This window comes from Mustela erminea, chromosome 9 (assembly GCF_009829155.1).
Source record: "Mustela erminea isolate mMusErm1 chromosome 9, mMusErm1.Pri, whole genome shotgun sequence".
Taxonomy (NCBI): Eukaryota; Metazoa; Chordata; class Mammalia; order Carnivora; family Mustelidae; genus Mustela; species Mustela erminea.
In genome coordinates, this window is record NC_045622.1 from 8,314,947 (window position 1) to 8,326,587 (window position 11,641).

At 45.7% G+C, this 11,641-nt stretch overlaps 1 protein-coding gene across 2 annotated transcripts in view; it reads left to right on the forward strand.

Annotated features, from left to right (window-relative positions):
- The window catches only part of LAYN (layilin), a 19,995-nt gene extending 10,006 nt beyond the window's left edge, over nucleotides 1-9,989 (forward strand). For both annotated transcript variants that reach the window (XM_032357796.1, XM_032357797.1), the window contains 5 exons: nucleotides 765-922; nucleotides 4,418-4,450; nucleotides 5,063-5,146; nucleotides 7,231-7,327; nucleotides 9,617-9,989. In XM_032357796.1, coding sequence (XP_032213687.1) covers nucleotides 765-922; nucleotides 4,418-4,450; nucleotides 5,063-5,146; nucleotides 7,231-7,327; nucleotides 9,617-9,980 — 736 coding nt within the window. In that variant the 3' untranslated portion in view covers nucleotides 9,981-9,989. The remainder of the gene's footprint in view (nucleotides 1-764; nucleotides 923-4,417; nucleotides 4,451-5,062; nucleotides 5,147-7,230; nucleotides 7,328-9,616) is intronic.
- The last annotated feature ends 1,652 nt before the right edge of the window (nucleotides 9,990-11,641 follow it).

An 11,641-nucleotide genomic window follows, 5' to 3' on the forward strand; every position in this document is an offset into this window, starting at 1 on the left:
GGCATCCTTCTAGCCAACTGGGTGGTAGCACCATTTATTCCAAGTGTCACTGGATAGTGGAGCTTGGGCTGCACCCCATCCAGGAGCAAGAATGACAAAGACGAGGAATCTGGTAGCAGAGGCAGAAGGAGGGACCCACCTGCCTGATGAAGTGGAAACAACTTAAAACAGGACAAAGACTATGTAGGCCTTCTGCGCCAGTCCCCACCACCACACCCCCCCCCCCCCCCCCCCCCCCCCGCCACCTGTTTTCACGGCCTCTGCATTTTGGAAAGTCTTGCTCAGATTGCTGGCATTTTCCATTTACTTCCCCCGGGCTAGAAAGGCAGTCTTGACGCTTGAAAAGCACAAAGAGTTGTGAGCCAGGCAAGCTCTGGCTGAGATAAGCCAGGCCTCTTCTTAGTGCATCTGATTTCTGAAACAAAGGGAAACAAAAGCCAGTTAGGAAAAGGCAAGGAATACGCTCTCCCAGATGGGCCCTGCTCGCTGCTTCTTCTCATAATTACTCTGCAGATATCATACAGTAATATATTCCTCCCTACAAAGAGGTTGTGGTGAATGTCAGATGATTGATTGTGATGTCCATGTTAGAAAGCATGTGATTCTACTTATTGGCAGGACTTCAATTCCTGCCTCTCTCTGTGTTGTCTTCTGAAGCAGAGTCCTAAGTTCAGGGCTCCGCAGAACTTGAAAGGAAAATAAAGGTTTTGAAGTCTTGGGGTTTCCTCCCCCAGTGGTCTCCATTGTTGACCCCTTTCCTCCAGGAACTGGTACGTGGACGAACCTTCGTGCGGCAGCGAGGTCTGCGTGGTCATGTACCATCAGCCGTCGGCACCTGCTGGCGTCGGGGGCCCCTACATGTTCCAGTGGAACGACGACCGGTGCAACATGAAGAACAATTTTGTTTGCAAATATTCCGATGGTAACGAATCCCTCCCCAAGTCATACGGCTGAATTCTCAGCTTCCTCTCTTACTTCATGCACAGCTACTAGTTCCCAGAATTTGTTACAGTGGTCTCTGAGAAAGCTTGTTGCAAATGCACGGCTGCGGAATGCAGTCTCAGTTCCTTACTGAGGCGTACTCCTAGCAAGGAAGAGGGGGTTCTGCTGCCAAGAGAAGGCATAAAGAAAGGAAAGGGCCTAATTTATGTATGACAAAGTGAGAATTATGAGAAGCGCAGGGAACAGAAAGCCCTCTAAGTGGATGATCACGGATTCTTATTCTTACCACATGTGAGGATGGCTGTAGGAACTTGGGAAAAAGAAGGAATGTGAAAGGAAGCTGGCCATTGTGCTTAGGTTTTCTAGCAGCCACGTGACATGATTTTCTGAGGCTTTAAGGAGATGATGGAGTCCCTCAGTTTCACTGGTAGTGGACAGACAGCAGTCACCTTAAGGAACAGGCTTGAACCACCCTCTAGCTATGCCGTGCAGGTTCAGCTGGCATTTGCTTCTAGATCTGTTCAGTGCTCTGAATTGGCTAAAAGCCCGCAGTCTCACTCCACTGAGGTTCCCAAAACGCCTCCTCATAACTGAATTAGATCTAACCTTGAAGTGAGTTTTGATCTGTCCCTGAAGTTTCTCCGATCCCCAAGCCAACTGCTGGGTCCCAGACCTGCACCGTTTCCTGGCCAGTATAAAATGACTTGTTAGCTATATCTAGTTAAAGACTAAATACTCCTGAAATTGTTTGAATTTAACTGTTTTTGCTATGATTTTTGCTGCTACAAGGTGCCCACCCCCCTTCATCCTTCCCTTGTGCGCATTGTGAGTTGCCCAGCTGCTGGGCAACTTTTCCCTGTGCTTGGAACTGTCCTACTCCTTCCCAGACAACTCATTCTTACCTGGGGGTTCGCTCTGATCATCATCTCCTCTCATAACGCAGCCAAGTGCAACAGGGATCGTGGATTGGAACCTGGACGATGATGATGGCTTCCGATAAAGGGCAGTATTGGGGCGATTGGCAGAGTTTGAATAAGGTCTGTAGGTTAGGTAACAGACTATCAATGTTGATTTCTTGGTCCTGATCACTCTACTGTGGTTGCATAAGAACCTGACCCCCACATCTTTTGAAAAACATATTGAATTAATTAGAAGTAAAAGTAACCAAGTCTGTACATTTTTCTCAGAAAAAAAGTTACACATGTGTCTGTATGTGCTTTTCATACGTATGTGGGTGTATACGTAGATATAAATAAAAATATAGATCCATAGATATAAATAAAAATATAGATACATAAACATAAATATAGAGAGATACAGAGAGAATAAATAAATGAAATACAAAATCGTATCATTTGGGTGAAATATATGGGCACTATTTTAGCAAATTTTCATAAATCTGAAATTTTTCAAAATAAGAAGTTTCCTTTGGGAAACCTCCTAGGGGCCCCTGAAAAACAAGTTAGGTTTTCCTTCTAGGAGGATTTTAGCACTGAGCACACACAGTACCTTAACTCCCTGTTTATAAGTTTGTCCCTTTCACTATGTGGTTGGCCTAGAGACATACATGTTTGGCCAGTTCGTGCCTGTGCTTGCTGGGCAAGGAGAGGGACATCCAGTGCCGTTCCAACAAGGAGGCACACCATCTGTAATGCCAGAAACGCTGCTATCTATGATAGCACACAGAATAGCATCTAGAATAGATGTATCTGGCAAAATAGAGGGCAGGTCTCTCTGGGCCAGGGACTGGTTGAATAACGTCTAAAATAGGACTTGGGCAACATGACTGCGTGGAGTGGGCACGTGCTGGCCAGATCTGAACCCCTGCTTGCTTCTGGGGTCTGCTAGGGGCGTAGGTGTCGTCAGTGAAAATAGAGACAAATCTGCTGAGGCGGCACAGTGCAGGGCATCGCAGGGGCTGATGGTGATGCCGCATCAATGTGCTGTGTTCAGTGCAGTATTCATGGTGGACTGAACTGTGGAAGGACAAGAAAATGAATAGGTCATGTCATGTTGTTGAATATACTACATGTTATAGTGTCCTATCGAAAAATTACTCTCTGGGATTCTTAGCCTGTATTGCGTATGTTCTGGCCATCCTGCAGGGCCTGAGAGCCAGAGGGGGTGAGGGCTGTTCTCATTTGCTATTGTATCACCACAACCTAGCACAATCTTTCTCCTTACAATGTTAGTTTTCGCTTGTATTGATTGGGTTCCAATTCCAGCCCAGCTACTCACTAGCTGTGAGATTTGGACAAATTACTTAATCTCCTGGTACCTCGGATACATGGCGTACAAAACCACCAGAATGATTGCCACTGGCTCATCAGGCTGTTAGCAGGGCAAATCGTGTTCATTTTTAGAAAACACTTAGAACATGGTGATGTTTCTGTCATATAGAAGCACTATATAGGTGGGCTTTTAAAAATAAATAAATAGGGACGCCTGGGTGGCTCAGTGGGTTAAGCTCCTGCCTTCGGCTCAGGTCATGATCCCAGGGTTCTGGGATCGAGCCCCATCGGGCTCCTTGCTCAGCAGGGAGCCTCTTTCTCCCTCTCCCTCTGCCTGCCTCTCTGCCTACTTGCGATCTCTATCCTTCTGTCAAATAAATAAATAAATAATCTTTTTAAAAAATAATAAAAATAAATAGATTTGCATCACCTTTGCACGTGCGCGTGCACACACACACACACACTCTTATGGAAAGAGGATTGAAAGTTTCCTTCAGAAGCTTCAGAATAGCCTTAGCATCCTGGCCTAAGGACTGTGAATTCCAAAACGATGCCCTTTAAGGACCCCATCCTTTTGAAGCCCAGAGCATCCGATGAGCACGAGAGATTTGCTACCAGTTCCTTAGGGGGATGCACTCCCAGCCCAAGGGGAAAATATTCAATGTAGATTATCTGTACAGCCTGATGATCTTCAGGCTCTCAAGACATTTGAAATGACTCAGGTTCTAGAACTCCAGTGTCCACCATGGGCAGGTGGACACCCCCCACCACAACCATGCCCACTTCCGGGAGATCAGTGTTTGTTACTCTCTAAAACATCCCCAGTGGGAATTGTTAACGTGTCTTTGATAGCTTTAAGATAATCCAGGCCTGAGTGTAATTGGGAAGGGGTCGGGGTTGCTTTGGACCTAGATTAGCCCTATGTTGATAAGGGTTAAAGCGGAGTAAGGGCACACGGGGGTTCATACCACTCTTAGTATTTTTGTGTATATTTTGAAATTCCTGTATTTAAAATTTTAAAATACTTTTTAAAAAAAATACCCAAATGAAGCTGGGGGAAGGCTAGTCTTGCTGCAGAAATGATTCTTTTGACTTACTAACCCAGATCTTGGCATCTAGCAGCACTAAATAAAGTTTATCAGATGACTGAGGGAGTAAATAAGGGGAGGCCATCATCTGGCCAATTTCATCCAGATGGCATGGAAATTTAGTTACTATTTTCGTGTTTGTTTCTTTCTACACAGAGAAACCAACAGCTCCTTCTACAAAGCCTGGAGGTAAGCCTATCATTTGAGATTTGGGCTAATTTGGGCTGTTTCTCAGGCCCCTTTTATGGGTTTAGAACTGTATGTTCTTCAGATTTTCCAGCAGGAAGAGGGCTGGTGGGAAGTCAGACCATTTGGAGGGGTGTACGCCACACCCAGCCCCGCCAAGTAGTTCATTAATCTCCCCGGAGTTGCCCATTGCTCTCAAAGCTGAAAAGCAATAACCACAAATTCAGTTTGGGATGAGACTTGTCATTATTGACAGTATGAAAGGCATAACTCGATCTAATGAGAAAAGGAGTGAGCCACGTGGATAATTGACGGGCCTAGAAGTGAGTCATTGGCCCTGCCCTTTGGCATCTCTGTGTTCTGTGTGCTTTGATGCCAGGCGCCTGCTGTCTGTTTCAGGACAGGCTTCTTTGCAGTGAAAATCTCACCAGGAAGGTAAAGACGGTTAAACCTGGAGGCCAGCAAATTCAACCCTTTACTTTTCTATCTTTATAAATGGCCTTGGTCAAATTGCTACTACTTTCTCACGTCCCTCTACAACCTGGTGGGACCTCAGAGACCATGTGGATCGTGAGGTCTTCTACCGTGTTCTCAAGTCCACTTGTCTGTTTCCAGATGAAAGAACAGAGCCAGCGACACCCATGCTTCCGGAAGATACGGGGAAAGAAGATGCCAGAGAGACATTTAAAGGAAACGACGGTATGGACAGAACCCTCCTGGGGAAAGTAGATGGTGGGACCCTCTTGATCACAAATTACAGAGGGTTACGATCTCTACTTTGTTCTTTCCCGCAGTTATTTTAATAATGAACTAAACGGGGCATCTGAGGCTTTGCAGAAAGTGCATGCAGAGTTGGGGACCATCTGGGAAGCCTGGGGAGAGTAGACCGACCAGTAGATGAAATGGTGGCATGAGGATGGGGGGTGGGGGCTGGGCACCCAGCAGTCCTGGGTGGGGGCAGGGTCCTGGGCGAGCGGCTATAGAGAAACAGGCACAGAAAACCCCAGGTGGGATGCAGGACACAGGACGTCCCAGCTTGATATTCACATGAAAAAAAAGAGGTGGACAAAAACATTTTACAACTCAAATCATAAGGGATCCAAGAAAATGGGTGATAAACCAGGGTGCTAATGGAATTTCAACCTCGAGCCTCCCACCTGGAGCATTAAGAGGGAGATCTGGGATTGTGTCCCTGGACAGCATTTAGAAAAACACGTCATTTCTCCGTGCTATAGTGTCCTCTTTTGCATAACAGAAGTAATGGGGCGTTCCTCACCTATCTGAGAGCATCACCATGGCCCTGAAATGAAATAGGATATTGTAAAGCTGCGTTTCTGACACCAGCTACCCCAACTTAGGGCAGAACCCACAGGGGAAGAGCTCCGTCCAGATGAGACTGCCCTCCCTGCAGACATCAGTCACAAGGTCAGGGGTCCCCAGGCTGCAAATCCAGAGTGTGCCCATAACCCCTCAGTTTTGATAACTCACTAGAACAACTCAGAGAATTCAGGAAAACACTCTATTTCAGCTGCATTTCATTATAAAGGAGCTAAATCAGGAGCAGCCCCCTGACAAACCAGATTGGGTAATGTCCAGGAAGGTCCCCTATGGGGAGGTTCTGCATCCTCTCCCTATGGACTTGAGCAGCATCATCACCCTCCTGGCACATGACTGTGTCCACCACCCAGAAAGTCCCATTGAGCTTGGTGTGCAAAGACTTTGGTGCAAGGATACAGCGTATAATACATAAACACTGAGGTGTTCTTACAAAGGCATCACTGATATGGTCATGGGCCATGTAATTGAACTTAATCCCGAGTGCCCCATCCATCCTAAGACATCTCCTCAGCATAGACTCTGATGTGGTCTGATGGGGCTTGTGAATAACAGTTACTCCTATTACCTTAGAAATTCCAAAGATTTAGAGCCTCTTTTCCAGGAACCAAGGACAAAGGCCAGTCAAATATTTTTTTTATTATACAAGAGATAAAATGTATTGAAAATGCGTTGGAAAAAGTACAAAAATGCTGTGCAGAGATGGGTGGTGTTTTCATTGTTCATTATTATCATGGCGGCATTTAAAGTGGGTTTTATTTTGGGCCCTTATGGTGTGGGGGTGGTTGTCAGATTTGCAGCCTCACAGGAAAACAAAACAACAACTTCTAGAAGGTTGGGAACATTGGACCAGAGGAGTAAGGAAGGGGTCAGTCGCCAGTCCTTGGTTCTTCCTAAAGGCAACCATGACAGAAAATTCTTTGGTTCTAAGTCTTGAAGGACAGGAAAGGTCAGGATAGCAGGCCTCTGAATGCCCTCCACAGTCACTGCTCTTGGCCCCAACTGGATCCAATTAGCCTTAGTCAGATTTGTTGGGAAGGTTACAGTCTGATTCATGTGTTTCATGTGACCTTCTCTTTCCTGGTAATGGCACTGAGACTAGCTTCTCTCTCACTCCCTCCCTCTTCCCCACCCCACCTTGGGAACTACCATTTCTGTCCTTAGAGCCAAAGACATCAACACTGCCCAAACAGCCCCTGCTTTTTTTTAAGGGAGATTTTAAGGGAGTGCTATTTTGCAAGAAACTCCAACATGTAAATTTCTTTTCTCTATTACTTAGGGTCATAGGACAGGTAGAGAATGCTCAGTCACGGTCTGGCTGACTGTACACATATCTCCTTCCAGGAGCTCGCTCTTTGCAATACTCTGTGTTGGCTATGCTTTTTTAAGCCTGTTTTGATGTTCATAAAACATCACTAATACTGATACTAATATGGTTTTCTTTTCAGAATCCGCCTTGAATCTTGCTTATATTCTAATCCCCAGCACCGTCTTTCTCCTCGTGGTCATCACGGTTGTCTTTTGGGTTTGGATCTCCAGAAGGAGGCAAGTAAAACCTTCATTGTGTCAACCTGGTGTCTTCTGGACTCTTGGAGATTTGGACATTGGTCTTTTTGCTTCATGAAAGGCCACAGCAGCTCCAAGATAATTACCATTGCAGATTGGAGAGTGAATTCTCTGGTGGCCTCCTGGCATTCAGAAGTACTAGGCATTTGTGCTTAGTTGTGATTAGGAGAGTGGTCTTACAGCCTTTAATTTGTGTGTGTGGAAGCTTTCAAATGACGTGAGGGGTGAAACAGTTATTCACCTCCTCTTTAGCCACACATCAGCCAGCAAGGTGCTTTCGTGACTATAGGCTCTCACTCCAAAGATGTTTGTTAGCTGGGCGAAGGAATAGGGAGCCACTGAAAAATGACTCTCCCAGAGCCTTCTGGCAAAGATCTGAAACTGAATCCCTTTGTTCAAAATGAAATAGCTAAAGCCTTTTAGTTGACTTTGCTTTTCACTGACTATACAAATTCAGATTGCTGCAAAATAGCCACACTAACTAAGTGGCCTAGATCATCTCTGTTTATGGATCGTGTGCCACCAGTTTTGAGGTTCCCACCGCTCTTCTCAGTTGCCTTTTTACTCCCCAGCATCATACAGACATGGAAACATGAATGTACCATACACAGAACGAAGTTGGTCTGCCCATTTTACAACAGGAAAACTGAGTTCCAGTTGAAGATTTGATTCCCTTTGATGACCATTTTATGATGAATTAGTAAGATTTCAACACACAGTTGACCCTGGAACAACACAGGTTTGAACTGTGTGGATCCACTTATACATGTTTTGGGTATTTTTAACAAATACAGTATAAGTCTGTAAATGTCCTTTTTCTCCTTTATGACTTTCTTAATAACGTTTTCTTTTCCCTCACTTACTTTATTGTAAGAACACAGCATATAATACATATAACATATGAAATATGTGTTAGGTGTCTCATCAGAAGTAGGCTGCTAATGGTTCCGTTTGGGGTCAAAGTTACAGATTGTCATCTGCACGGGGTGCAGGGGGAGGGGGTTGTTACCCGTAATCTCCTCACTGTTCAAGGGTCAATAGCAGAAAGTGCTTCATTTAATTATATCTTCCTTATAGGATTATCAAAAGAATTAAAACAGTTAATTCATGCAGAATAGGCATATAGGAAGCACTCAAAAATGTTAGTTCTTACTATGATCCTTTTTATCAGTTAATTCGTGTTGATCTAAAAATAGAATTCAGTTTAAAAAATAGGAATACATTTCCCAGTTACTCACTCTGCAGTTGTTTTCAGTTTTTTTGTTTTTTTTTGTTTTTCCCTTTCTTAGTCTATTTAGCACCTCACCAGGATTTGGGAATTGTGACTCTGAAGCTGGAGTCTATCTCAGGGATTTTTTCAGGGGTTTTTAACCTTTTTATGTCACAGACCTCTGTAGCAATTGGGTAAATCCTATGGACCCCTTCCCAGAACAGTATCTCTAAATATATAAAATGAGATAATTCTGGATTGCAAGGGAAGCAATTGTACTGATAAAACAATTTAGCAAAATATTTCCAAAAAATAAATGTGATTCGGTAATACACATGTTTCTTTACTAATATTTCTTTATTTAGTGGTGGGTATAGTTAGCATAATTTTACGGTAGAGATGAGTATATCTATGATAACTGTGATGTGATGTGAAAAATCAGTGATTCTGTTGGCAATCAAATCAAAGATATTGCTAATTCTACTCCAATTTATTACCTATATTTAAAATTGAAGGCAGGCTAACTTTGACTTGGAGATGGGTTTTTAAAAATGTGATATTGTTGGGGCACCTGGGTGACTCAGTGGTTAAAGCCTCTGCCTTCGGCTCAGGTCATGATCCCAGAGTCCTGGGGTCGAGCCCCACATCGGGCTCTCTGCTAAGCAGGGAGCCTGCCTCCTCCTCCTCTCTCTCTCTCTCTGCCTGCCTCTCTGCCTACTTGTGATATGTCTGTCAAATAAGTAAATAAAAATCTTTTTAAAAAAATTTGATATTGTTCCCCATCCAATTTGATCCATGGATGCCATGGGAGCTCTGGGGATCCCAGGGCAACCCCCTCTGTTCTATGCTGTGGCAGAAGCGAATGGTAGATAGGCAATCTCTTTCCTGTTTTGGTACCCCCCACTCCACCCCAGAGCCCTGACCCATAAGTTCCTGCAGGTGAGAAGGGCAGAGTCATGCATGACTCCCCCAATGTCTTCCTCGTCCCGAGCAAGAGACACCGGGATTTTCTCAATCCCCTCGTCTAAACTACTCAACGCGCTTTTCTTTCCTCCTAGGAAACGGGAACAGCCAGGCTCCAGCATGAAGGAGCCACACACCATCTGGCCCTCTCCTCACCATGGGGACAGCCCAGACCTCGAGGTTTACAACGTCATACGAAAACAAAGTGAAGCCGATTTAGCTGAGACCCGGCCAGACCTGAAGAACATCTCATTTCGAGTGTGTTCGGGCGAAGCCACTCCCGATGCCATGTCTTGTGACTATGACAACATAGCTGTGGACCCCTCCGAAAGTGGATTCGTGACTCTGGCGAGCTTGGAGAGCGGCTTTGTGACCAATGACATTTACGAGTTCTCCCCGGACCGAACGGGGAGGAGCAAGGAGTCTGGATGGGTAGAAAATGATATATATGGTTATTAGGACACATGAGAAACACTTGAATGAACGGGAATGGTAAAGAAAAGGGGAGCAAACTTCTCCTGTTTTCTATGAGGAGAAGACTCAGAAAGTCTATGAAAATCTCCGATCAGGTCGTGGGGATGAGCATGTGATCTCCATTAGCCCCTGTTGGATCCCCAAGTTTGGCCAGATCCCCTATCCCCGACTCTCCCCCAGATCAACCTTAGGAGAAAGCCTTGCCCGTGGTCAGGCATGTAGTAGAAAATACCAGTTGATGGGTTACTTCTGACTTTCAAGGGACCGCGCTTTCCTTGGCAGGGAGAAGGTTGTGGCTGCGGGACTCAGGAGTCCCACCTCTGGGTTCTCTGTTTCTTACTCTGTACAGCAGCACGTATAATCACAGCAAGACAGAAATTACTGACTCTTTGCAAAGCCCACGTCCTCTGGCATCGGGCTGGCCTGTGTGTCGGTAATTCTAAGGTCCGTTTTTTTTCAAAGAATCAAATCCAATCAAAAGCAGGAAGCAGAATGTTAGTCTGTCTGTGTCTACAGCCCTTCCTCTGCCTGTGGCCTCAGGGGACCTCTTTTTCTTTCTCCTCACATCCAAACTTGGAAATAGCCAACTTGGAAATATTTGACAAACTGGGACCGAAATCCCCAGTCTCGGCTTCCAGGCGCCGCTGCGTGCCCAGCCCGGGCCACGCTCGTTACGGAGCTGGTGTGTGTGTTCGACCCAAGCACCAGCACAGCATTGCCGGTGACAGTCCCCACTCCTCCTGTTTGTCGTAGGGACCGGCCTGCATACTCTGGGACTCAGGTCCGCAGCAGAGTTTCTTGGCCCAATACCAGTTGTTTACACGTTGAAGGTCTAAGGGCTTCTATCTTGTTATGTTAGGCTTTCTTCTCTATCTTATTTTCTCACAGTTTGTCCTTTTGCCTCATGTGTGGAGCCCGGAACGAGAGAGAGTTAGCTGGTCTGGGTCCCAGCAGCGTCGCGTGCCCAATTACCCACCACAGTGGGGCGGAGAGCAGGGGGTGAACGACAAACATGTCACTTATGCCTGCTTCCAGGAAGTGCATTTTGTGGACTTACAAGATTTTTTAAAGATTTTTTTTTATTTATTTGACACGGAGAGAGAGAGAGAGAGAGAGAGCACAAGCAGAGGGAGCAGCAGAAGGAAAGGGAGGAGCAGGCTCCCCGTGAGTGGGGAGCCTGATGTGGGACTCGATCTCAGGACCCTGAGATCATGACCTGAGCTGAAGGCAGACCCTTAACCAACTGAGCCACCCAGGTGCCCCGACTTACAACACTTAAAGCAAAAAGAGTGACCCCATGGTCTGAAGGACTGACTTCAAAACATCGAAGTTCCATAATTGGGCTTCAGATGTCCCGACTCTGTAATCTGTCCGTTTACCTCCCCCACCCCCACCCCGGGTCCCCCTCCTCAGGCCCCTGTGAGGCTGTACCTCCACCAGGACAGGGATCCTGTCTGTCCCATCAGCATCGAACCACCTACACCCAAGACCACATTTGGCACAGAGGACACAATGTTTGTGGAATGCATGAACAATTCATTTTCAGGTCCACATAAATTAGCCTAGATATGTTAGCCTAAACGTTTGTAGGACCCTTTGTTCACACTCTGCCTGAGTTGGGGAGGTCAGGGAGTTATCTTAGTTTG